This window comes from Choloepus didactylus, chromosome 3 (assembly GCF_015220235.1).
Source record: "Choloepus didactylus isolate mChoDid1 chromosome 3, mChoDid1.pri, whole genome shotgun sequence".
Classification (NCBI taxonomy): domain Eukaryota; kingdom Metazoa; phylum Chordata; class Mammalia; order Pilosa; family Megalonychidae; genus Choloepus; species Choloepus didactylus.
Genome location: NC_051309.1, coordinates 71,349,604 through 71,377,418, shown reverse-complemented (window position 1 = coordinate 71,377,418; position 27,815 = coordinate 71,349,604). Strand labels below are relative to the sequence as shown.

Sequence of the window (27,815 nt, the reverse complement as noted above, 5' to 3'; positions counted from 1 at the left end):
TGGGTTCCAGAGATTAGGACCAAGATATCTCTGGGGCCAATTATTCAGCCTACCTTAGCTAGATAACACCCCTCAGAGTTATAATGGTCTGGGTTATGATCTAGTATTGGGGTTCAGTAGCTGTATGTATGCTTTCTTTCCTGGGTTTCTAAGATATTTCCCTACTGAGAACTTCCAAATGTAAAACTTGTGTTATAGGTTTTCCCCTTTGGCTGGCTGCTTCCAACCTCAGCCAGACCAGAGTCCCTTTTACAAATAACTCCAGATGTCTCTCCGCCACTTGCCCACATCTAGTCCATAGAAATACTCATACATCCAAGCTGTGCAGCCGTCTTTCTTTATTTCTTACTTGCCGTCTCAGGTTGATTTAGCTGTAGCTCCGCATTCTGGTCTTGTGCTACTCTCCTTGAAATGCTCTCAGTCACTTTTTTTTTTCTTTTTTTTTTTTTTTTTTACTACATTTTACTTCATACATATTTAGTGAGAAAAATACGTACAAATTGTTAATTATGAAGAACAGTGCCTGATAAATATTAAGAGCTCAGTAGTTTACAGTTATTCTCAAACCTTAACATATTTATTGTCAGGGTCTGGGATTGATTTTACTCTGCTTACAAGCTACAAGTTAGTGTTTAGTGGATGCTGACAAAAGACATGAAACTCCTGAGTCAGTGACAAAGGACTTTATTACTTATGGTACAGAAAGTAGCATGAACATCAGCATGTAGAATTCTCATCGAAGCTCTCTGTCCTTAGAGTTTTCTCTAAGGAAAGTTTCTAACTATAAATTCAATGTCTTTAATAGATATAAGCCTATTCAAGTTATGTATTTCTTCTTGAATGAGCTTTGGTAGTTTATGTCCTTGAAGGACTAGGACTAATTATCTTACCAGTAATATAAAGTTGTTTGTAATATTCCCTGAATATCCTTTTTAACGGCTGTAATGCTCCTCCCTCTCTCATTCTGGATATTGGTCATTTGTGCCTTCTGTTTTCCTGGTCATTGTTAATGTCTTTTCAAAGAACCACCTTTTAGTTTCATTGATTTTTCTATATTGTTTTTCTGTTTTGTGTTTCATTGACTTCTTTTTGTGTTTTTTTCCCTTCTTGGAATTTAATTTTCTTTTTTTTTAATTTCTTAAGATTGAAATTGAGATTATTGATTTTTGAGAACTTTCTTCTTTACAAATACATTTGTTTCATGCTAAAAAATTTTCCTCTGAACGTTGCTTCATATGTATTCCACAGATATATTATGTTTACATTTTCATTTAATTCAGAATACTTTATAATTTTTTTTGATTTATTTGATCAATGGGTTATTTAGAAATGTGTTATTTTTTCAAATATTAGTGATTTTCAGATGTCTTTGTTATTGATTTCTGATTAATTCCATTTTGACCAGTGAAAATATTTTGTATCTCTTGAATTTTTTTTTTAACTTATTGGTGTTTGTTTTATGGTGCTGAATAGTGTTAATCTTAATCAGAGTTTTTTTTTTGCATTTGAAAACAATATGTTATTTATTGGAGTGTTTTATCATTGTCAGGTGAAACGGATTGATAGTGTTATTCAGGTGTTCTATATTGTCACTGATTTTGTCTTTATACCAATTGTTGGGAGAGGGGTGTGACTATAATTGAAGGTTTGTATATATATATTTTTTTAATTTTTAGTTTTCTTTATTAGAGAAGTTGAGGGTTTACAGAAGAATCATGCATAAAATACAGGATACCACCCCACCTCCAACACCTTGCATTGGTGTGGAACATTTGTTACAATTGATGTTGCACATTTTGATAAAAGTCCATGGTTTAAATTAGGGTTCACTGTTATTGTGTAGTGTATTATAGGTCCATGGATTTAAAAAAAATTACTGTTACCATCTATGCAATCTAACATTCCCCTTTTAATCATATTCAGATATATATTTCATTGCTATTAATTACGTCTATCATTCCAAATAAGAACCTGTACTTTTTAAGCCTTAACTTCCCATTCCATATCCCAATCCCATCCCCTGTAACATATATTCTAGATTCTGACTCTGTGAGTTTGCTTATTCTAATTATTTAAAATGAGTGCTAAAATTGCATTAAATAATAATAAAATAAAATAAATGAGATCATACAATAGTTCTCCTTTTGTATCTGGCTTATTTCGCTCAACATGATTTCTTCAGGGTTCATCCATGTTGTTGCATGTGTCAGAAATTCATTTCTTTTTATGGCTGAAAAATATTCCATTGTTCATATATACCACATGTTCTAGTTTGCTAATGCTGCCGGAATGCAAAATACCAGAGCTGGATTGGCTTCTATGAAAGGGGGTTTATTTGGTTACACAGTTACAGTCTTAAGGCCATAAAGTGTCCAAGGTAACACATGAGCAATCAGGTACCTTCACTGGAGGATTGCCAGTGGTATGCAGAAAACCTCTGTTAGCTGGGAAAACATGTGGCTCGTGTCTGCTCCAAAGTTCTGGCTTCAAAATGGCTTTCTCCCAGGATGCTCCTCTCTAGGCTATAGTTCCTCAGAAATCTCTCTCAGTTGCTCTTGGGGCATTTGTCCTCTCTCAGCTTCTCTAGAGCAGGAGTCTACTTTCAGCAGCTGTCTTCAAACTGTCTCTCATCTGCAGCTCCTCTCTCAGCTCCTGTGCATTCTTCAAAGTGTTCCTCTTGGCTGTAGCTCCTCTTCAGAATGTCACTCTCAGCTGCACTGAGTTCCCTCTGCCTGTCAGCTCATTTATATGGCTCCACTGATCAAAGCCTACCCTGAATGGGTGTGGCCACGCCTCCATGGAAATACCTCATCAGAGTTATCACCTACAGTTGGATGGGGCGCATTTCCATGCAAACAACCTAATCCAAAGGTTCCAACTTAATCCCCACTAATATGTATGCCCCACAAGATTACATCAAAGAATATGGCTTTTTCTGGGGGGCATAATACATTCAAACCGGCACACCACATTTTATTTATCCATTCATTGGTTGATAGACACTTGGGTTGCTTCCATCTTTGGGCAATTGTGAATAATGCTGCTATGCACATCTGTGTGCCAGTATCTGTTTCAGCTCCTGCTTTCAGTTCTTTTGCATTTATACCTAAGTAATGGTATTGCTGGGTCGTATGGTTATTCCATACTTAGCTTTCTGAGGAACTGCGAAACACTCTTCCGCAGCATCTGCACCATTTTATGTTACCACCAGGAATGAAAGGAGTGTTCCTATTTTTCTGCATACTCTCCAACACTTGCTTTCTGTTGTTTTTTTTTTGTTTTGTTTTGTTTGTTTTTAAATAGCAGCCATACTAATGGGTATGAAAAGATATTTCATTGGTGTTTTTGAATTGCATTTCCCTGATGGTTAGTGATGTTGAGCATCTTTTCATGTGCCTTCAGGCCATTTGTATATCTTCTTTGGAGAGATGCTTGTATAACTCTTTTGCCCGTGTTTTAATTGGGCTGTTTGTCTTTTTGTTATTAAGTTGAAGGATTTCTTTAATATACTGGATATTAATCCTTTATCCACTATGTGGTTTCCAAATATTTTGTCCCATTGTGTAGCTGGTTGTTTTACTTGCCTGGTAAGTCTTTTGAGGAACAAAGGTTTTTTATTTTGATAAGGTCCCGTTTCTCCATTTTTTTTCTTTTATTGCTTGTGCTTTGGGTGTAAAGTGTAAGAAATCATTTCCTCACACAAGGTTCTGAAGACGTTTCTCTGTATTCTAGTTTTATAGTTCTAGTTTTTATATTTAGGTCTTTGATCCGTTTTCAGTTGATTTGTGTATAGGGCGTGAGGCAGGGGTCCTCCTTTTTTTGCCAATGGAGACCCAGTTTTCCCAGCACCATTTGTTGAAGAAACTTTTCTTTCCCAATTGAAAGCTCTTTGCTACCCTGTCAAAAGTCAGTTGGCCATAAATATGTGAGATGATTTCTGAGTTCTCAGTTCTATTCTAATGGTCCTTGTGCCGTAATACTGTTTTGATTACTGTGGCTTTGTAATAAAATTTAAGGTTGGGAAGTGTGAATTCTCCAACTTTTTTTCAAGATGGTTTTAGCTATTCAGGGCCTCTTACCCTTCCATATGAATTTCGTGATTTGTTTTTCCATTTCTGCAAAGAAGGTTGTTGCAATTTTGATTGCAATTGCATTGACTCTATAAACTGCTTTGGGAGTATTGACATCTTAATGATATTTAGTTTTCCATTCCACGAACACAGAATATCCTTCATTTATTTAGGTCTTTAATTTATCTGGCAATGTTTTGTAGTTTTCTGAGTGTAAGTCCTTTACGTCCTCGGTTAGATTTATTCTTAGATATTTGATGTTTTTAGTTGCTATTGTGAATGGAACATTTTTCCTGATTTCTTCTCATTGTTCATTGCTTTTATATAGAAATTGTACTGATTTTTGGATGTTGACCTTCTACTTTGCCACTTTGCTGAATTCATTTATTAGCTTTGGCGTGAATTTTTCAGGATTTTCTGTATGTAGGATAATATCTTCTGCAAATAGAGAAAGTTTTACTTCTTTCCAATTTGGATGCCTTTTATTTCTTTTTCTTGCCTAATTGCTCTGGCAAGAACTTCTTGTACAATGTTGAATAACAGTGGTGATTGTGGGTATCCTTGTCATCCTGAACTTAGAGGGAAAGCTTTCAGTTTTTCGCCATTTATGTAGGATGTCAGCTGTGGGCTTTTCATACATGCCCTTATGTTGAAGAAGGTTCCATCTATTCCTAGTGTTCTAAGTATTTTTATCAAGAGGGTACTGTATGTTGTCAGATGCCTTTTCTGTATCAATTGAGAGGCTCGTGGTGGTTTCCCCATCATTCTGTTAATGTGCTCTAATACATTATCTGATTTTCTTATGTTGAACCAACCTTGCATACCAAGGATAAATCACACTTGATTATAGTGCGTAATTCTTTTAATAAGCTGTTGGATTCATTTTGCTAGTATTTTCTTGAGGGTTTTTGCATGTATATTCTTAGAGATACTGGTCTGTAATTTTCTTTTCTTGTGTATCCTTATCTGTCTTTGGTATGAGGGTGATGTTGGCCTCGTAGAATGAGTTAGGGACTGTTCCCTCCTCTTAAGTTTTTTTGGAAGTTTGTGCAGAATTGGAGTTAAGTCTTGAAATGTTTGCTAGAATTCCCATGTGAAGCCATCTAGTCTGGCTTTTCTTTTTTGGGAGGTTTTTGATTATTGGTTCAATCTCTTTATTATAAACTGGTTGGTAGAGATCTAGTTCTTCCTGAGTCCATGTCGCTAGTTGGTGTATTCCTGAGAATATGTCCATTTCACATAGGTTATCTATTATATTGGCATATAGTGGTTATAGGCCTTTTAATTTCAGAGGTGTTGGTAATAATGTTCCCCTTTCATTTTTGATTTTCATTATTTATATCCTCTTTTTCTGTAAGTCTAGCTAAAAATTTGTCGATTTTGTTGATCTTCTCAAATAAGCAACTTTTGGTTTTGTTGATACTATTTTTTATTTTCTGTTTCATTTATCTTGGCTCTGATCTTTATTTCCTTCCTTCTGCTTGCTTTGTGTTTAGTTTGGTCATCTTCTTATAGTTCTTCCATTTTATGAAGTTAGGTCTTGATTTGAAATATTTCTTCTTTTTTATTATAAGCATTTAGAGCTATAAATTTCCCTCTCAGCACTGCCTTCACTACATGCCTTAAGTTTGGGTATGTTGTTTTTTCGTTTTTACTTGCCTCAAGATATTTCCAAATTTGCTTCTGATTTCCTCTTTTACCCACTGGTTTTTTAAGAGTATGTTGTTTAAATTCCGCATACTTGTAAATTTTCCCTTTCTCCCTCTGTTACTGATTTTTAGCTTCATTCCATTGTAATCAGAGAATGTACTTAGTATGATTTCAATATTTCGAATTTCTTGAGACTTGTTTTTTGACCCAATATATGGTCTGTCCTGGAGAATGACCCTTGTGTACTCGAGAAGTGTGTATTCTATTTTTGTTGGGTGTAGTGTTCTATAAATGTCTATTAGGTCTACTTGGTTATGTGTATTCTATTTTTGTTGGGTGTAGCGTTCTATAAATGTCTGTTAGGTCTAGTTGGTTTAGTGTTTCCTTGAAGTCCTGTATTTCCTTACTCATCTTCTGACTAGATGTTCTACCCAGTATTGAGTGAGTAAAGTTTCTTTACTGTTAATGCAGAACCATCATTTTCTCCCTTCAAATCTGTCAGTATTTGCTTCATATATTTTGGCGCTCTGTTGTTAGGTGTATATATATTTACAATTGTTACATTTTATTGTTGAATTGTTCCCTTTATCAATATCAGTGACCGTCTTTGTCCCTTGTAACTGTTTCTGACTTAAAGTCTATCTTACCCAATCTTAATTTAGCCACCCCCCCCCCCCTTTTGGTTACTACTTGCATGATATATTTTTTTTCCATCCTTTCACCATCAGCCTTCCTGTGTCTTTGACTTTAAGGTGAGTCTCTTGCAGACAGATATAGTTGGGTCATGCTTTTTTTTATTCATTCTGCCAATTGCTGACTTCTGACTGAAAAGTTTAATCCATTTACATTTAAAGTCACTACTGTAATACAGGTCTTTCTTCTGCCATTTTGCTATTTAGCCTAAGTCGTATACCTTTTCTGTGCCTACATCTGTTAAAGCCTGCTCTCATATTTATTTGCTTTCTTGTTTGCATGAGAAATATTGAGTGCCTTTTCTTTTCTATATGGTATATTTTTCATCTGTTTTCCCTGTGGTTGCCATAAGGTTAAAATTTAACATCCATCAGGAAGATCTGCCCAAGGTAAATACAGTGTGTATGGTTTTCCCTATCTTAACTGGGCAGCTGTCTTGTCTTGGGCTTTTGATTGTTCGTTGTTTTGGAGTTCTCCTGTACATGAATTTGGTTGTCCCCTCTTTTTCCCGGGGGACAAATCTCCCTCTCCTGGGTTTCTGAAGCTGGCAGACCTTTGTCCCAGACTGTCTGCCTCTAGTTTTTTACACTTATTTCATTGTCTCAAGCTGCTTTTGCTTGGAGGACAAATTCTGGTAGCAGAATCTCCCTGAGGAGGAATTTCCCAATTTAGTCTTCCCCAGCCAAAACAGGGTCAGGGACCCATGACGGAGGCATACACTCACTCCAGAGTGCTCTGTGGAGGGCGTAAGGAAGGGCGCCAAAAACTTTTCTGACAGCTCCCCAAATCTGAACTTTCCTAGCCTGCCCAGCAATGCAGACTTTCTGCTAACTTTCCTCCTCAGCCCTGAGGAAACTTGCATCTTTAAATTTCCACCACCTGCTCCCTTGTCTGGGGAGGATTGAAACTATGGCTCCTGCTGCCTTTGTCCAGGGCATGTTGAAAGAGTAGCCGCCCTCAGAGCCAGGACTCAGTGACACAATTTAGCTAATCAAGAACTGTGATCTGTGATCAGCCATGCACACCCCTGTTCTTGGGGAAGAGGATTTTTGTGTTCACCAGCCGCTAATCAGGGACTGCACCCTGTGGCAGCCCTCCACAAGAGTGGTGGATGGGCACTGGTGGCCACTACCAGAGCAATTTACATTTCTTTACTGCAATTTATCATCCTCTTCCTCCCATTCTGTTCCCTGAAGACTGTTACAGTGTTCTTCTGGTCTCTGGAGTTTTAAACTAGTTGTTTCAGACAGTTCCTGCCTGTTCTATCGTTGTTTTGGTGGAAGGGCTGAGTTCTGGAGCTCCCTACTCTATCATCTTTCTCGGAATTCCTCCAGGTTTTTATATTTATTTCAGTTTAGTCAGTTTTGCTTCATGTAGATTTAATTTCTGTTATTAAAGAACATAAACATTTCGAGTTACGTTCCCTCAATGTATTGACTTCTTTATCATTATGAAATGGTGCTCCTCAACCTGCTAGTATTCTTTCCTCTATAGTCTGTCTGATACTAATACAGCCACTCCAGTTTTCTTTTGATTAGTGGTAGCTATCATTTTCTGCTCTTTTACTTATAACCTTTTTATGTATTCATATTTAAAATGTGTTCCTTGTAGATAGCATGTAGTTGTGCTTTTTTTTATTCACTCTACAATCTATTTTATTTTGAGTGTTTAAATAATTTTCATTTAATGTAAAATATTGATATGGTTAGGTTTAATCTATCATCTTGCTATTTTCTATTTGTCTCATCTATTCTTTGTTATTTTTCCATTTTTTCTGCTTTTTTAAAAATAATTAAGCATTTTTTATTCTTCAATTTTATCTTTGTTTACCTATTACTGTAGCTTCTTCTTTTGCTATTTTTTGTGATTACTTTAGAGTTTGTGGTATACATGTTTATCGCAGTGTACATTCAAGAAATATTACTTCCCTTCCTGTATGATATAAGAACTTTACAATAGTATACTTCTGTTCTTCAAGAATTTGTGTTATTGTCTTGACATTTTACTTCTACATATGTTAAACTTAAAAAACATTGATATTATTTTTGCTTTAAATAGTTATCTTTTGAAGAGACTTTTGAAATAAAAAAGGTATTTGTTTTTATCCCTAAGTTGTTCATTTCTGATGTTTACCATTCCTTAGTGTAGATTCAGATTTCCCTCTGGTATCATTTTTCTTCCACCTATTCATGTTATTCCTTTAATATTTCTTATAGTGAAGGCCTGCCAGCAGTGAATTCTTTCTGCTTTTGTATGCTGAAAAGGTCTTTAGTTTACCTTCTTTTTTGAAAGATAATTTTCCTGGGTATAGAATTCTAGATTGACAGTTTTTTTACTTTGAGTACTTTAAAAATGTTGCTCCAGTGTCTTATGACTTGCATTGTTTCCTGGGTGAAAGCGGTCATTCTTACCTTCATTCCTCTTAGCATAATTTGCCCAGTTTTCTCTGACTGCTTTTAATATTTTCTTTTCTTCCCTGGTTTTCAACAGTTGTGTTGTGTCTTGGTGTAGTTTTCTTCATATTTCTTGTTCTTGGGTTTGTTGACTTCTTGGTTCTATAACTTTATAGTATTCCTGGAAAATTTTTGGCAGTTCTTCATATATTTTTTTTTCTGTCTCCCCCACTCCCCCATCTCCTTTAGGACTCCAATTTCACATATATTCGGCTATTTGAAGTTTCTCACAGGTCACATATACTCTCTTCTCCTATTTTCAGTCCTTTTTTGGCATCTCTTTCTATATCTTAAAGTCCATTTCTGCAATGTGTAATCTACTAGTAATTCCAGTGTATATTTCTTCTTAGATTTTATAGTTTTCATCTCTAGGAGTTCTACTTGGATCTTTTTTATATCTTTCATGTCCCTCTAGGTATGTGCTTTCTTCTACCTTCTTGAGCATATGGATTATAACTTTGTCTGCTAATTCTATCATCTGGCATTTCAGAGTCGTCTTCTATTGATCGATTTTTCTGTTCATTACAAGTTGTATTTTCCTGCTTTTTTGAATGCCTGATAATTTTTTAATATATGCAGACATTGTGAATTTTACCTTTTGTGTGCTAGTTAACTTGATATTCCTTTAAATATTTGTGAGCTTTTTCAGGGACACAGTTAAGTTACTTGGAAACAGTTCAGTTCTTTCCAGGCTTGCTTTTAAGCTTTGAGCTTTGTCAGGGGAGAACAGAGTTGACATTAGTCTGGGGCTCATTTTTCCCCACAACTGATGTAATACCCTTCTTAGTGTACTATTTGATGCTCTCTGTATTATGCAATTTTCCACTTGGCTCAAGAGGAACACAAACCATTTCAGGCCCTGCATAAGTGACAGAGATTTTTCCACCTACCCTTTTCAGGTGGTACTTTTCCCAACTTCAGATTATTTCCTCATATGCATGTCCTGATCTGTACACAGCTGAAGACTAAAGAAAACCCTCTCCAGATTTCTGGAGCTCTATCTGTTCAGTCCTTTGCTCTTCAGTATTCTGTCCTGCAAATCCTAGCCTCTTTAATTCCTAACTCTGTCTCTTCAGCTTAGGGTGACTACCAAACTGTGCTTCTCTCTCTGAACTGCAGCTTAGAAACTTTCCACGCAGCAGCTAGAGCAATCATAAGGCTCATCTCATTGTTTTGTTTTTTTATTTCCTCACAGTGATTACTCCCCTGAATTGCCTGGTATCCAGTGTCTGAAATTGGTTGTCTCATTTATTTTGTCCATTTTTTTAGTTGTTTAAAGCAGAAGGGTAAATTTGATCCCTGTTACTTCATCATGGCTGGAGTTGGTAGTCTTACGTATATGTTTCTCATATTCCATTCATTTTCATGTCTTACGTTTCCCTGGCCTGTAATGCTTTTCCTTTTTTGATTAATTTTGGCATGCCTGTTGATTCTTCAGAATTCAGCTTAGATGAACCTCACTTGTGAAGCTTTCCATGACCTCACTGATAGAGATAATCACTTCCTCCTCTGTATTCCATGTTCCATTAGTTCCTGGTACATCTATGTATTTCTTAATCATACTGCAGAACTATTTGATTATCTATCTCTTACAGTAACAACTCACAGGTATTCTTCTAGGTGTTTTATATAGTTTATCTTACTTAATTTAATCCATATAGTACCCATATGTGGTTGTTGCTATTATGATCTCTACACAGTGAACCCAAGCCAGCACCTGACTTGAAATAGGTACTTAATACGTATGTGAATGCATGACAAAGATAATTGAAATGCATCCAGAAGAAGGTGAGTAGAATGTTGAGGGGGACTCAGAATGATATTATGTTTGGAATTAGTTAAGGAACAGGAGATGTTTAGCCCAGAGAAAGAAGACTTTGGAACCTGAATACCATCTTTGAATGTTTGGAGGTCTTTCACATAAAAGAGAGATTGATTAGACAAGTTTCCTGTGGCCCCAAGGAGGTAAAATTAGGTCCAGTGGGTGAAAACTGTAGGGAGATAGTAAACCTTCATAAAAGGGCAAAGTTTTAACAGATAGGGCTTGCTAAAATAGAGTGGACTGCCTTAGTACATTTTTTTTGGCTGGATGCATCTGCTAATATGTGCATGTCCACTTAATAAACTCAGGCGTAATATAAACAATGTGGACTTGAAATTATACTCTTAGCTCTTCAGATGCCATCTCCACTACTTACTTAAAATATGATCTCCATAAGATTAAATGTCAGTTAATTGCAAAGTACATGACACATTGCTTGGCACAAAGTAAACACTTAATTAGTCCTCTTCCTATTGGTGGCCAAATATTGGAAAGGTAAGTGATTTAGGTGACTGTTCAAACTCTGTCTGAAATTATATGATTCTTTGGAAAACCTTGGTTCATAGGTCTTCATTTTATTGTTTTCTCTTTATTTTCCTCTTGCCATTTATAACCACATTTATGACATCTTTATTCATTATTTGCCTAAGTAACCGTAAAAATAATTCATGAGAGGCACAACATAGTTATTTTGGGCTGTGAACATAGAAAAAAGAATTGAACTCCTCTATTTGGTAGAGCATAAAAGTATTATTCTTGTTCTTTTGTGCCAATTCATTTCTTTTCATTGCTTCAACAAATTGTTATTATGTGCCTATAATGTGCTAGGCCCTGTTAGGCATTGGAGATACAGTGGTAAATAAGACAAAGGCCGGCTTCAAGGAATCCACATTCTCATGGGAAAGATGGACAAATAAATGTGAAAATATGCTGTAATAGGTGTAAATAGATTGAATACTTGGTGTATAGATGTACATAAACAATGATCCAACACTGTCTTGAGAAAGGATAGCTGAGACATAAAGGATGAGTAGGAATTATTCATGCTTAGAAGACTGGAGGAGAGGAATACTCCAAAAGTCTAAAGGCCAAAGAGAACATAGCACATTTGAGGAACTGAATACATTCAGTATAGCTGAAGCATGGAGTTTGATGGAGGAGTGGCAAAAGATAAGACCATAGAGGTAACGAGGGGCCAGATTTTGAATGGCCTTGTGACTTGTGTTAAGGAGTTTAGATTTTATACTAAGGGCAACCACTGGGGTGTTTAAAGTAGGAGAAATTGACCAGATTTGTACTTCAGAAAGATCCTTCATCTTTAATAATAGGAATTTATCAGTAATATATAAAACTAAAATATCAAGAAATAGAAATGTAAACATTAATTTAGGAATAAGGAGGTAAATACTGGAAGAAAAGCTAAAGTATTGTCCTTGGGGATTAGAATCAGGGTAGGGAAGAGTTAGGGTAGGGAACTGATTTATTTCTCATATATAAACTTTGTAGAATGATTTAACTTTCTTAATCTACATGTAGCGTAGCGTAATAGCTAAGATATGGATGCAAAGGCCAAACTTCTCTGTGCTTAAGATTTCCTATCTGTAAAAGTAGGAATAATTATAGAACTTACCTCATTGAATTTTTGTGAGAATTAAATGAGTTAATACATGTTCAAAACTTAAAATAGTGCGTGGTGCATGGTAAACACTCAATAAGTGTTAGCTATTACTGTTATTATATGTCAGGCACTGTTTAGATAGTGGGAATACAAGGAAAAACAGATAATTTTACAGTCATAGTGGGAATTTTTTTAAATATAGCTTTTAGGAATCAAGAGAATAAGCAGACAAAAGTCAGAAAGGTATAGGAGATTTATAAGTTATAAACAGGATTAATAAAATTAATCCAATGCATATATAAATAATATTATACCCAACAACTGTATACATTCTTTTCAAGAACATGTGGAACATTTGTAAATATGACCAAAGATATTCTCAAATATTGAAGAGTGAAATCATACAGACTGTGGTATCTGTGCACAAAGAATTTAAAGCTAGAAGTTAACACAAAAGATAACTAGAAATTTCCCTCACTTAATTTGAACCTTAAAAATGCACTTCAGATTAACTCTTAAATCAAAAAAGAACCATGATTGAACTGAAAAATAATGAAGTATTACATATTGAAACCTGGGATGCTGTTAAAGAACAGTTAAAGTTTTACATGTGTATTTTAGGAAAAAAAATCCTGAAAACTAAGGAGTAAAATAAGTTATTTCAAGAAATTAAAAAAAAGGAAAACAAGTAATAATATTTAGAGAATTTATCAGCATAGACAACATTTCAAGGGCCAGCACTGGAAGTGAGGTCCTTGTAAAGATTAGGACTACTATGTTAACTTTTCCTGCACAGTAAGGATGTGAAACAATAGGAGCTTTCGTACACTAACAGAAGGAGAATAACTTTGGAAGTTTGGCATTATCTAATAAAGTTGACTTTGACCCTGCATTTCCCATTGTAGGTATATATACAAGAGAAACTTGTAAATATGTACCAGGAGACATACATAAGAATGCTTTTAACTCCATTACTGGTCACTCTCCCAGACTGCAGAATAGATAATAATATATTATAATAGTAGAATACTATACAGAAATGAGAATTAATGAACTCCATTCAATAATATGTATAAATATCACAAATATAATTTCTATCAAAAGAAGACACAGAAGACAAACAGTATGATCCCATTTACATAAAGATCAATAACGGACAAGATTTAAGTATATTAATTATATTGGTGGTACACAAAGGTGATGAGACTGTATAATACACTGTTCCATACATCATTGTAGATGTTCAGTAAATATTTCATGACTAAATGGATATATTTACTTTCTGAAACAAATGAATGCCGATTTAAAAAGAGAAGTCTAGGTTTTACTGTATTTTGTAGAGAATAATGATGGAAATGACAAAGATAGCTTATATTTTTAAAGTTCCTTCTGATTAATCAAAAAACCTTTTTATACTTTTATATTGAATATGAAAAGATGAAGTATCCAAATTAAATAGTCATTATATATTAAACAAGTTTGTGTGTGTATGTTAATTCCAAAAGGAAGCACTTGCAGCCCAAGGGGTTCTGGAATTATTTGTTATTTATACTGAATTCATCTTTTAAAATGACTCTCGTAAGAATCCATTGGGATATCCATTATCTTCAAGGGATCGTATAACATCATTTTCCACTATTCTTTCAGATAAAATTTTACCATGTACTTTAGTATGTCTGATTTTGTAAAATTGCCAATGTGTATTTTTTGAAATGCTCAGCCTAATACTACCTTGCGTCTATTAAGATGCATAACTTAACAAGATCCTTTATATACCTTAATCAGTTTTACATTTAACATAATGTTCAAAATTACTTAGTTTTAAGTCATCTGAACTCTGCGTAGAAAACCAATTTTTTTTGCTTCAGAAATTCTGTTTATACTGGAAGTTTTAAAGTGAAAATGGCAAACTCAAATGCCTGTCAGAGCCACTGAGGTAATAAATAAGAGGAACAAGATGAGAGTATGGCAGACTGTAGAGCACATCCTTTGCCCTGTCCAAACAGGGCAACTCTTATTCCACTGCAGCTGTCTCTTGCCATGAGGGAGTGTAGACCATGGTGCCAAATTATCTAATTTTTCAAAATATGTCATATATTTGGCAGTGAATTCAGAATTTATAAACATTATTCTAGTCATCCAAAACAGGTCTGTGGGCAGGATCCTTTTCCATAGTTTGCAAACAAGTGTTAAAGGGATGTATAATTTTGATGAAATAATTTTTTTTGTTTTTTGTTATGTTTTGCCTGTAGTCGACAGAGGTATGTTCTTGGAGACACAGCAATGCAGAAGATGGCCAAATCCCATGTTTTCTTAAGTGGTATGGGTGGTCTTGGTTTGGAAATTGGTAAGCTGTGTTTTTATTCATCATTTTATGTAACACTTTTGAGCAGCATAAAATTGTTGATAAAAGAACTTAACTCCTTCCCTTATATTTCATATAAAGGAAATTAGATCTATAAGCCTGATCACATTCAGGTTTGTTTCTTTTGGCAAGACTCTTTCATGATACTGTTACCTTCTTCCTTTAGGAAGCAGTAATGATTCATTGCTTCTCTTTTTCTGATGAAACAGCCATTAATAATCATTGTCTATATCCGTTAATTCATTAGGGTAGCACACATACATATATTTGTAGGAACATGGGTGGAGCATGTTTAATATTTTAAGAATGGTTATTTCAAGGTGGTGTGGTTATGGACAATGTTATTTTTTCTTTTTTGTTTTACAAGGAACTTGTATTTCTTGAATACTAAAGTTAAAATTATCCAATCAGAGATGTGACCAAGCCTCTATGAAGACAGACCCGATACACATTCCTAATATTAAGCGATTCCTTTCTCTTTTTCCTTTATAGCAAAGAATATTGTTCTTGCGGGGATTAAGGTAAGTGAATAAATGTCGTTGGTAAGAACAATCATTTGTTAGGAACTTTTTTTTTTTTTTTTTTTTGCTCATTAGTTGTGCTGATATTTTTACACTTTGGTTTAGTTTTTCTCCATTTAATATTAAAACTGTTTTAATGCTCTATTTTACCTCTTTGTAAAAAAAAATTTTAAGAAAAATTTCAAAAGTTTACTAAAGTAGGGAGAACAGCTTAATAAATGCTGAGGTAATTGTGTAGCTAAATTATCAACTTGTGGTCAAATTTGTTTCTCTCATCTTCTTTCCATTCTTGACCTCTTCCCTACCAACTGGCAAATAATTTCAGTTTAAATTTCAGACATCCTTATCATAGCATTCTTGAATATTTTAGTATATATTCTAAAAGATAAGGGTGCCTTTAAAAAAGTAACCAGCATAACATTTTTACCCCTAAAAATGTAACAATTCTTTAATGTTGTTGTATTAGTTATCTATTGCTGCAAAACAAAGTAACAGAATTTAGTGGTTTAAACATTTATTATCTCATGGTTTCTGGGGTTCAGGAATAAGGCATGTCTTAGCCGGACCATCTGTTTCAGGGTCTTCCCACAAGGCTGCAATCTATGTATGGGCAAGGCCTGCAGTGATCTCAAAGCCAGACTAGGGAAGAATCTGCTTCCCAAACTCTCTCACGTGATTCATTGCAGAATTCAATTCTTCATGGGTTGTTGAACTGGGCCGGGGCGGGGCGGGGGGGGGTGGGTCTCAGTTCCTGGCTGGCTGTTGGCCAGAGGCCACCCTCACTCATTTCCTTGCTCTGGCCCTCTCTTAGGACACCCCACGATATGGCAGCTTGCTTTATCAGAATAAATAAGCAAGAAGATAAGAGAAGGAATGTGCTAGCAAGATAAATCAGTCTGTTGTAACCTAATTTCAGAAATGACATGCCATCACCATTGCTGTATTCTGTTTATTAGAAACAAGTTGCTAGGTCCAAGCTACATCAAGAGGAAGGGATTATACAAAGGTCTGAATACCAGGAAGTGGGTGGGAATCATTGGGGCCATATTAGAAACCTGCCTACCAAAGTCATCAACTATTTAGTTAGAGTTCAAATTTTCCCAGTTGTCTTAATGAATTTTTTTAAAAGCATGTTTTTTCTAATCAGGATCCAAGTATGTTCCATATATTGAACTTGGTTTCTTTTAATCTGTAAATTTCTCTTCCTTGATTTTTTTCTCCCTTGCAATTTGTTGAAGAGACCAAGTCATTTGTACCTCTACCCCTGTGTTTCCTGTAAACTGGCAGTTATATCCAGAGAAGCATATTCAGATTTGATTCTTTTGGCAAAACTGTTTCGTAGGTGGTGATGTGTTCTCCCATCAGGAGACAGTAATATTTCATTGTCCCTCTTTTGTGATTATTTTTAGCCATTAATAATTATTGCCTAGATTTGTTATTTCATTAGGGACAGCAGTGATATTCTGTCATTCCTTCTTCATTTAGTAGCTAGAATGTTTTTAGAAAGAAAGTTTTCTACTTATCACTTATTTGGTTTCACTAATAGGTAGTTTGTACATATATGAAAAGCAGGGTAAATACTTGTTCCACCCTCCCTTTATTTGCTAGTTTTGGAAAATGGGTGGTTTCTTCTTATCCCCTGGTAGTGACTAGTGAGCTTGCTGGTGTGTGTGTATGACTATAAATTCATGGATTTAAATACATTTGATGTGTTTTCCATCTATTGTAGTTCTAATTCTTTTTGCTCAAATTGTTCCATCTTTGGTCATTGGGATTCTCTTCAAGTTATTGAGTCCTTTTGACACAACCCTAGTAGTCTTCTTGATAGTCACTGTAAGTCTTTGGTGGACAGAGCTAGTTCATCATGATGGAACTGAAATTTCTGAATTTCGAGTTTAGGATTATAGGGTATTACTAAAATTTCTGATTCACATTTATGATTAGAGGATATTTACTTCTTTGATTTTGTATTTATATATCTTCTCAGTCTGAGGATCTTGGCTCCTAAGAACATTAACTGAATTACTTATTTGTTTTATTCTACATTATATTCTATGTATGTATGGCATAGTTTCAGAATAACAATTCCAATATTAATAGTATGATTTTGAAAATAAGATTTCTTTGCAATTCTTTTTATACTTTGGATATATCCCACCTGCATTATGCAGAAAAATTAACTTCTTTTTAAAGTCACTTTTATTAAATAATTCCTCTGGGTGGTTAAGCAATAAACTTAATAGACAGTTTGGCCCATTTGCTCAATTCACTTTGGATTTTTAGGGATTGCTTTTTATTATTATTATTTTATTTAGTTTTACAATTATGTGAGACTTATGATTCAAAGTCAAATGTATAAAATAAGGGTTGTTAATAAGTCCAGCTTTTGTCTGCCCTATTCCCTCCCTCCCCTGATTAGGTCACCCCCCCCCCCTTTTAATATGGTTTATTCTTCATTAATTTTTTTTAATTGACTGGAAAGTTTATTGGGAAATCTATGTCAAGTGCCATAATTTTAAAAATTATTTAAAACAAAATTTAAAAACATCTATAAAAGGTCAGAACATTCAGTATTTTAAGATAAAACTAATTTTAAAAAATTATGTCATAGTTATGAAAATAATTATGGCAAGCTATACGTTTTTAAATTATTGCAAACATTAAAAACATCTAACAAAATATGTCTTGCTAAATTTTTAAGTATAAACAAATACATATATTCATTTATGCATGCATATGTGTATATGTGTGTGTGTACATATTTATCCCACCTGCCTTTCCTAGATGAAGTGCCATACTTGTCTCCACCTTGCTTATCATCACTTAAACAGCATATCCTGAAGATCTCTCCATAATCTAAATAAAGATGTATTTCCTTCCTTTTTTTAGCTGCATGGATATACATTGTGTGGAAGAAAGTATTATTATATATTTTTACACCCAGTTTCCCATTGATGGACGTTTTGGTTGTTTCTAGTCTTTTGCTGTTATAGATAGTGCTACAGTGAACACCCTATATACGTATGTGTGTGTGTGTGTATTTATATTTTTCCCAGTGTGTCTTTGGGATAAATTCTTAGAAGTGGAGTTGTGTCATAGGATAAATGCATATGTCATTTTGCTAGAGATTGCCAAATTCCTTTCCACTGAGTTTGTTTCACTTCTCATTCTACTAGTAATGTTTGAGAGTACCTGATTCACACCACCCTCACCAATAGAGTACTTTGTCAAACTTCTGTATTTGTGCCAGTCTGACAAGTGAGAAAATGTATTTCATTCCTATAATTATGCAGAAGAGCCATAACATTTCTTTTTCAATATGTTCATGTTCTTATATCTTGCCACTTTTCAGTAAGGTTTGTGTCCTGTGATAAAAGTTACAACTGTTTTTTTTTTCCCCGTTAGTTATTTTTCTTGCTTTGATCATGGAACATTTTGAAGTTTATATATATGAATTTTCTTGATTTTTTTATGTTGATTTTTATAAAATGCTCCTTTCCTAAATTTAAATTCTCTACTATGTAAAGTTTTCCATCGATTCTTTTGGGTTTTCCAGTAGTCATCTGCAAAAAGAGGTAGTTTTTACATCCTTTCCAATTTTTATACCTTTAATTACTTTCTATTGTTTAATTACACAGGATAATACCTCCAATACCATCTAAATAGTATTGGAGATAGTGAGCATCCTTGTCTTATTCCTGACTTTAACAGATCCTTTTCTCTTTTTTTGAAGGCACTTACAATTCACGATACAGAAAAATGTCAAGCATGGGATCTAGGAACCAACTTCTTTCTCTCTGAAGATGATGTTGTTAATATGAGAAACAGGTGAAGATAAGATATTTTGATGTGGTATCATAAGATTTCTTTTTATTCTCAACCACTTACAGAATATTTCTGTACCCGGAATACTTGTCAGTCATAGTTTTTTTAACTTACTCACCATAAATCACATTATCAAGTATTTATTTATATTTATTTGATCATTTATATTTGTCATATTTTTGAAACACTTGCATTGCTACCTAAGGAAGAATTGCTTTAAGATGGTTAAAGGAGGTCTTTAGCATTGCTGAATCATTAAGAGACTTAAGGGACTTAGAACTTGGAACTAAGGTTAGGAAACAACTTGAAATTACAAAGCTTACTATGGAATACTACATGTCAAGATTTCATAGTTATCCATAAAAACAAGTAAGCCTTGGTTTCTCTTTTTTTCCTACAATTTTTTAAGCTTCCATCAAAATTTCATATCATGTCAAGTTGCTCTGATGTCATTAAAGTGTCCAAATTTGAAAGATTGATTATACTGAGTGAAAGAATAGTAAAGGTTTGTTGTTTGTTTGTTTATTTAGGGCCGATGCTGTACTCCAACATATTGCAGAACTAAATCCATATGTTCATGTCACATCATCTTCTGTTCCTTTCAGTGAAACTACAGATCTCTCCTTCTTAGATAAATACCAGGTTCGTACTCCATTTTACATTTAATGTTATTGACAGATTCCAAGACAAATCAGTAAGTATTAATATGGTATAACTAATTTAACTTAAGTGTGTTGAGTTTGAGAACAAAATTCAAGTTATAAGACTTCCATTAGAATAATACCTTTCAAAGGTATTCTGTTTTAGGGAAAGAGTCTAAGAACTACTGACAAAGTAATTGTATCTGTGAGCTATTTTCACAGTAATGTGAATAACAAATTACCCAGAATTCAGTATTTTGTAGAAACATCGATTTCTTTCTTCCTTAATGCATCTGCATGTCATTTGGAGTTCAGCTATTCTAGGCTGAACTCAGCTTGACTTAAACTCCAAACTGTACATGCTGCTTCATGTCTCTCTTCTGGGATTAGCAAGCTACCCAGGGCATGTCTGTATGCCAGGAACAGAAACATAAAAGGGCAAGTCCAACTACACAAGCACATTTCAAGCCTGTTTGTGTTACTTCCATTAGCATCCCATTGGTCAAAACAAGTCATCTGGTCAAGCCCAAAGGATCAGAGAAGTACATGCTGCCTTTCATAAGGCAATGGGCCAAGGTTGATGTTTAATATAATACAGTTACAGGACGGGTAATGAATAATTCACTCTTCCATAGGTAACAATTCTTTAAATAATAACAACAAAAATTCGCAGTGCATTGGATGCTCTGAAAGTGGCAAGGTTGACCTTGATTTTCACTGGGATTGTCATGCTGCTACTCATTTAAAAAACAGTGGAGATGCCCATTATGGGCTAGATAACTTGAAATCTGTCCTGTTATAAAACACCTATAAATGTTAGACTTCCTTTTAAATGACTGACTGAGCTGAAGATAATGTAAAGGAAATGCTCAGAGACCATAAATGAACAGTTAGCTAAGAGAAGACTAGTGAACTGTTACATTTGGTCCTGCTCAGGGATGGGTTACATGTCTCAGTGACCAAGCTTCTTGGGAATTAATGGTCATATAGAAATCTGAGATGCAGACTTGCATCTATCTACATGAGGTAAGATATAAAGCTGGAACCTCAGATAGAGCTATATCCATAGTGAGAGGATGGACAAGAAAAATCTCTGCCCAGAAGAACAAGAAGCTTGTCTGTTTTTCTCTTGGGCTCTGAGTGAAAAAATAAAGGTCTTTCCTGGAAATTCATAACCATAGGTCTGCCTTTACACAGCTTTAGAGATAAACTATAACCTTTTGTGGTCAAGAAATTCTCAAGCTGAGAAATTAATGTAAAAAGTAAGATTGAGCAGATGATACCCTAGAGTGCCAGACAGAAAACTAAATAGATCTAGAAGAATATACCCATGCTGTCAAATAGGCCACAGTATTTTCCTGTATATAAAATTCCTTTAAAGATGAGTTCACAATCCCAAATAAAAAGACTGAAAAAGCAATTCAACATGTCCAAGAGTTGGTGGATATAAGAAAAATAGAATTAAACCTCCAAGAATTTCAGAAATTATTGGATAAAGAATATAAAATATATAAATCTTTAAAAAAAGGATTGAAATACAATAGAAAAATTGAACACTTGAAAGATATGGCAAATGAAATAAAGAACCAGATAGAACTTTTAGAAATGAAAAACAATCTTAAAAATTAAAACTCAGTAAATGGATTAAACAACAGACATACACAATTGGAATAAGAATTAGTGAGTTGAAAGGTAGATCTGAGGAAATTACTGAGACTACAGCACAGAGAAATAAGAGAAAACATGAAAGAGAAGTTAATAGAAATAAACTTGAATGAAAAGGACCAATTTATGAGATTGTCTTTCTAGAAGAAAAATATTTAGGAAAAGGCAATATTCAGAGTAATCATAGCTGAAAATTTTCCAGGATTAATGAAACATAAATCCTCAGATTCAGCATGTGTTGGGACAAGGATTTGATTTTACCTATTTACAAAAATAGGTTAGCCTGTTGCTATTTTATAGATGTTGGCAAAATAAAAAATTTCTGGGTCAGAGACAAAAGACTATTATTCAGTGCAAAGCAAGAAGTATGAACATTATATTTGCATCCTTTCTTCTTGTCCCCCAAGTCCTACAAGTGTAAAGCAGAGGGCTCAGATGGATCCTGCATATATAGTAGTTTGTGTTAGAGAAGAACATTGAGCTCGGGAACCTGTTGTTTTATAATAAGCAGTAAACAAGCCTGCTGTTTTCCCAGTCAGTTCCTCAAGTTTGTGCGCTGCAGATACAACCCTGAGAAATGGTCTGTCATTTATTGAATGTCCAGCAAGATGTGTAGAACTGTAAGAAACTTATGGAGGAGTGCCTTCTTACTGTAATAATCATATTCTGAGTTAGATAAATAAAACTAAATTCACATCTGGACACATTGTAGTAAAACTAAGTAATCCCGGTCATGGAAATGAACAGTAGAGGAAAGCTCTGGTTTGAGTCCAGCTCTGCTTTTGCTACTTGGTAAGTGGATAACCTTAAGAAAGTGTTTGACCTCTGTGGCCTTCATTTATTTACAATAAAATCTGATTAATAAAACCTCTGCTTATTTCAGAGTGGTCTTTAAAAATTAAAATAAATAAATTTTATTTGCTTTCTATCTTAAATACCAGAACTTAGTGGTTTTACTAATGATATCATAAAGCAAAAGTTTATTGTATTGTAAATCTGTTGGCTCTCAAAAGTAAAAGAAAGCTATGCTAACTACTGTATTTCTTTAAAAAATGTAATTGTCACCCCTTTAAACTAGCATGAAAATAATATTCTGGTGGCTAGATAAGTTAGTATTTCCCAGGCAATAACAGATAAAACAAAATGTCTGATAACTTGGGTTATAAATTCCATGAAAGTTATTAATGTTTGCCTTTAATTGTGACGCCAATGAGGATAATTGAATTTAACGTGGGTAGGTTATTTTTACTTCTGCTTTTCTATATTTCTAAAAGTATTAACTGTAGAATGGAATGCGATATGATTATTTAGGAGGCTAATGTATTTTTGGTATATTGCAAACTGATGTGTTTCAGATGTAGAAGTTGTATATTGCCTAAATAATTATGGATTTTCTATTCTTTTAATTCCTTGTATTCTTCTCAATAGTGTGTAGTATTGACTGAGGTCAAACTTCCATTGCAGAAGAGGATCAATGAGTTTTGCCGTTCTCGATGCCCTCCAATTAAGGTAATATTATAATTTAATTGTAACACAGTTAACCAAAAGAACAAGGACACTTTCACTGTCAGAATCTGTAGTTCATCAGTGGGCAATGTAAGAAGGTCTCTTTACATAAGGACAAAAACAGTAAGACCCTTCTCTTTAATTTTTATATCATGTTCATTTTTTATCTTTAGAAAATTGAGACAAGGGTCTAAATTTTGGTTTAAAGGCAAATTGCCAAAACTGAAGAGGAACTAAGGTTAAGAGTATAAACAATGATAAACAATGAATTCATAATCTAACTTTAAATATGGTATTGATGGTGATTTTCAAAAGGTTCATTGGTTCAGTTAACAAATATTCATTGAGCATCTACTATATACCAGGCAATTTTAGGCACTAGGAATACATTGGTGAACAGGACAAATTTTCCTACCTTGATGAAAAAATTACCTTCTATTAGGGAAGATATATAGTACCAAAAAAAAAAAAAAAATCATGAAGTGTTCTCAAATAGTTTAAGTCCTATGAAGAAAAGAAAAAAGTTGGGTAAAGGTTAGAGCATGATGTCTGGCTGATGTTGGGAGAGGGGACAATGCTGCTTAGATTGGAAGGTTGGGGAAGTCCTCTCTGAGGAGACGATACTTGAATAGTTCTTTGAATGATGAGAAAGAACCAGCCATGTAAATATCTGGCAAGAGGATTCAAAATGGGAGCATTTAGTGTAAAGGCCTGTAAGTATAAAAATGGGCTGAGAATGTTTGAAGAACATCAAGAGGCAAGCAGGATCAGAATAGAGAGAGGTAAAGAAGAAAGGGTGTTAAAAAGATAAGATTAGGTTTCAAGAAGTAGTTAGAGGATCATATCTTATAGAATCTTTGAGAATATTTTGAATTTTAAGCCTGCAAGTTTGATCTGATTTATATTTTTAAGATCACTATGGCTGTGCTCTATAGAGAAAGCAGCAGTTTTTAAAGTGTGGTCCAGGAACTCGGGGGTCCTTGAGATCTTTTCAGGGGCTCTGTGAAGTCAAAACTATTTTCATAAAGTATTATCTTTTATTTACCTTTTTCACTTTGATTCTGTCATGGGGCACATTGGTGTTTTCCAGAGGCTACATGATGTGTGATGATCTCATTGCTTGACAGCTGATGTTTGTGTATTCTTGGGTTTTAAATTTTTCTCAGTTTTAATTTCTAATGCAGTCAACATCAGGGGCTATGATCCACATAACAAAAGCTCTTTGGAGTCCTCAGTGAATTTTAGAAGTGTGAAAGGGTCTGTTTTAGTTTCCCAGCTGCTAAAATAAATACTGTATAGTGGGTTACTTAAACAACAGGAATTTATTGGCTCACGGTTTTGAGGCTAAGAGAAGTCCAAAGTTGAGGCATCAGCAAGGCAAAGACTTTGGCATTCTGGGGTTGGCTGCCAGCAATTCTTGGATCTTTGGCTTCTCTGTCACATGGCAGCACATATGTCAGCCTGTTCTTCTTTCTCTTCTGGGTTCCCTTGACTTGCTGCTTCTCACTGCTTCTCATGGCTTCCCTCTCTGTGCCCAATTTCCTTTGCTTATAAGGATTTTAGCCATATTGGATTAAGGCCCAACCTTATTTGTTTGGGCCTACCTTAGCTAGTAACATCTTCAGAGATTCTGTATACAAATGGGTTCATATCCCCAGGACTAGGGATTGGATCCTGAACATGTAGGGGCCTTGTGTAGGGGACATGATTCAAACCCCAACAGATTAGAGTAGAAGTAGCTTGACCAGTTAGAAGCTTATCACAGTAGTCCAGGTGAGAGATGCTGGTGTCTCAGACATGAGAGGTTGGAATAGAAATTGTGAAAAGTCATTGAATTTGAGGTATCTTTTGTAAAAATGTTGAGAGAACTTGCTCATGGATGAATGAGTGATCAAGAGAGACTCCTAAATTTTTGACCAGAGTAATTAAGGTGAATGATGATGGCATTAATTGAGATAGGAAAGAAAGGGGAGAGATTCAGATGGGAAAATAATTCTTCCTCTGATTTGAATATATATTACTAACTCCACATCTTAACATTTGTTTCTCTGAGATAAGACAGTAAACCAGAATCATAATGTATAATATAGGTGTGCTGAAACTTTTTGGATTGTTGTATTTGCACAGTATATTTACACCCTATAGAACATTTGTGCAATGGTTCACAATTTGAATTAAGTCACTGAATAAGACAGCATATAACAGGGCACAGAAGTTTTGCAATCATGGTAGAAACAAAGCATCTGAGACTTTTGTTTTTAAAGGCCTTCTTTAGGGTATAATTAGATAATCATAAAAGAAAAATTTATAGGTAAAGTTCTTTTAATTAAAGCATAAGATTTGCCATAGATAATTAAAAATAAGTACACAAGGTTATAAACTGATGTCTTTGTTTATGTAATTGATGCATATATCCATACTTCAGAGTTGTTTTTAAATTGAAAAGAAAGAAATAGTTCCTGGATTTTACAGCTTAGTCTTTTAAACTTCAAAAAAAGTCTAAAATTCTGCTCAGTTTCATGTCTCATAAAAAAATGCTAATACCTATTTTGTTCAGTGTTCAATTAGCCATCTGCTACTTCGTATAATAGGTTGTACAAATTATTATAATGGGATATGTTACTATAGCCAAGTGTCATAGACTTTAATTTTAGGTAGGATCAGATGTGCTGCACAATAAAAGTTTCTCTTTGTTGCAAATAGTTCTGAAAATAACTTCGAGCAAAAAAACAATTTTTAGAGAGAAGACAGTTCATGTGTTATAATAATTGCTTCTTAATAAAACATCTATGATTGTGTTTAAGAATCTAATATTTACCTTTAATGACTTGGATTTGCACTGTCACTTCCTCAGCCCTTTTTCTCTTGATTCCACTCGCAGCTTTTAGCTCTATTTTCTGTTAACTCTACTGCTTTTGGTGAATGGGCACTCCATTCTTCTTTTCTAGAATGACAGAAGTAAGAATTCACTGCTAGATAATTATATCGCGTACTTGATTTTTATGGCGCATCAGGAATATTTGTTATTTAAAAATCATAGATTGTATAATTGATGATATGTTGATGTTGCTTATTTCTGAATCTAATTTTGTTACACTAGCTATCCAGGCAATAGAATACTTGATTCATAAACCAATCTACAAACAAATAATTTCTCCTATTTCTGATTCACTTTATATTCCAAAGGACATATTAATTATAAGCAAAATTGTCATGAGAGGACCTAAGATAGTACTTTTTTGTAATATATAGAAGTAAGTAAGCTTCACTTGTTTTTGTTATTTCACAGTTCATCAGTGCAGATGTACATGGAGTTTGGTCACGGTTGTTTTGTGATTTCGGTGATGAATTTGAAGTTTTAGATACAACTGGAGAAGAACCAAAGGAAATTTTCATTTCAAACATTACACAAGTATGGTTGTATTGATGAACGTTATTTTATAAACATTTTTTAAAAGTCGATGTGACTACTGTTTAAATAATAATTATTATATTGTTATTAATATTATAATAATGATAAATATATAGTCATAATAAATAGTAATATTAAATAATAAAATTTTATTATGGTATTTTAAGATAATACATGAGAAAATATTTTGTTAATTTCTTGGTTGCGTTAAATTAAGTTGAGGTTAGAATATTAATTACAGGCATACCTCATTTTATTGTGCTTTGATTTATTGCCCTTCACAGATATTGTCTTTTTACAAATTGTAGATTGTGGCAACCCTGCATTGAGCAAGTCTGTCAGCACCATTTTTCCAACAGCATATGCACACTTTATGTCTCTGTGGCACATTTCAAACTTTTTCAGTATTATTGTTTCTCTTATGGTGATCTGTGATCTCTGATGTTACTACTGTGATTGTTTTGGGGTGCCACGAACCACACCCGTATAAGACAGCAAACTTAAATCGATGAATGTGTGTTTTCTTAACTGCTGCACCGATCAGGCATTTCCCCATCTGTCTCTCCAGGCTTTCCTATTCCCTGAGACACTACTATACTGAAATTAAGCCAATTAATAACCCTACACTGACCTCTGAAGTGTTCAAGTAAAAGGAAGATTCACACTACTCTCACTTTAAATCAAAAGCTGGAAATGATTAGGCTTAATGAGGAACGCATGTCGAAGGCCAAGATAGGCCAAAAGCTAGGCCTCTTGCACCAAACAGTTAGCCAACTTGGGAATGCAAAGGAGAAGTTCGTGAAGGGAGTTAAAAGTGTTACTCCAGTGAACACACAAATAATAAGTAAGTGAAAGTTTTAGTGGTCTGAATAAAAGATCAAACCAGCCACGACATCCCCTTGAGCCAAAGCCTAATCCAGAGCAAGTCCCTAATTCTTCAATTCTTTGGAATCTGAGAGAGGTGAAGAACACTGTAGAAGAAATATTTGAAGCTAGCAGATGTTGGTTCATGAAGTTTTAAGGAAGTAAGCCATCTTTATAACATCTACGTGCAAGGTGAAGCAGCAAGTGCTTATGTAAAGGCTGCAGCAAGTTAATCAGATCTGTTTAAGACAATTGATAAAGTGGTTACACTAAACAGATTTTCAGCATTAAAAAAACAGCCTCATATTGAAAGAAGATGCTGTCTAGGACTTTCCTAGCTCAAGAGGAGAAGTCAATGCCTGGCTTCAAAGTTTCAAAGGACAGGCTGACCCTCTTGTTAGGGGTTAGTGCAGCTGGTGACTTTAAATTGTAGCTGATGCTCAGTAACCATTCTGAAAATCCTAGTGCCCTTAAGAATTATGCTAAATCTGCTCTGCCTGTGCTCTGTAAATGGAACAACAGAGCCTGGGTGATGGTATATCTGTTTATAACATGGTTTACTGAATATTTTAAGCCTATCTGTTGAGACCTACTGTTCAGAAAAAGATTCCTTTCAAAATCTTACTTCTTATTGACAATACATCTGGTCACCCAAGAGCACCATTGGAGATGTACAGCAAGATTAATATTGTTTTAATGCCTGCTAACAC

The 27,815-nt window shown here is 34.4% G+C and overlaps 1 protein-coding gene across 2 annotated transcripts in view; it reads left to right on the top strand.

Annotated features, from left to right (window-relative positions):
* UBA6 (ubiquitin like modifier activating enzyme 6) overlaps nt 1-27,815 on the top strand; it is a 91,940-nt gene that overhangs the window by 8,116 nt on the left and 56,009 nt on the right. For both annotated transcript variants that reach the window (XM_037829903.1, XM_037829902.1), the window contains exons 3-8: nt 14,559-14,653; nt 15,164-15,192; nt 18,926-19,020; nt 19,548-19,659; nt 22,752-22,832; nt 26,119-26,241. In XM_037829903.1, the coding sequence (XP_037685831.1) occupies nt 14,559-14,653; nt 15,164-15,192; nt 18,926-19,020; nt 19,548-19,659; nt 22,752-22,832; nt 26,119-26,241 (535 nt within the window). The remainder of the gene's footprint in view (nt 1-14,558; nt 14,654-15,163; nt 15,193-18,925; nt 19,021-19,547; nt 19,660-22,751; nt 22,833-26,118; nt 26,242-27,815) is intronic.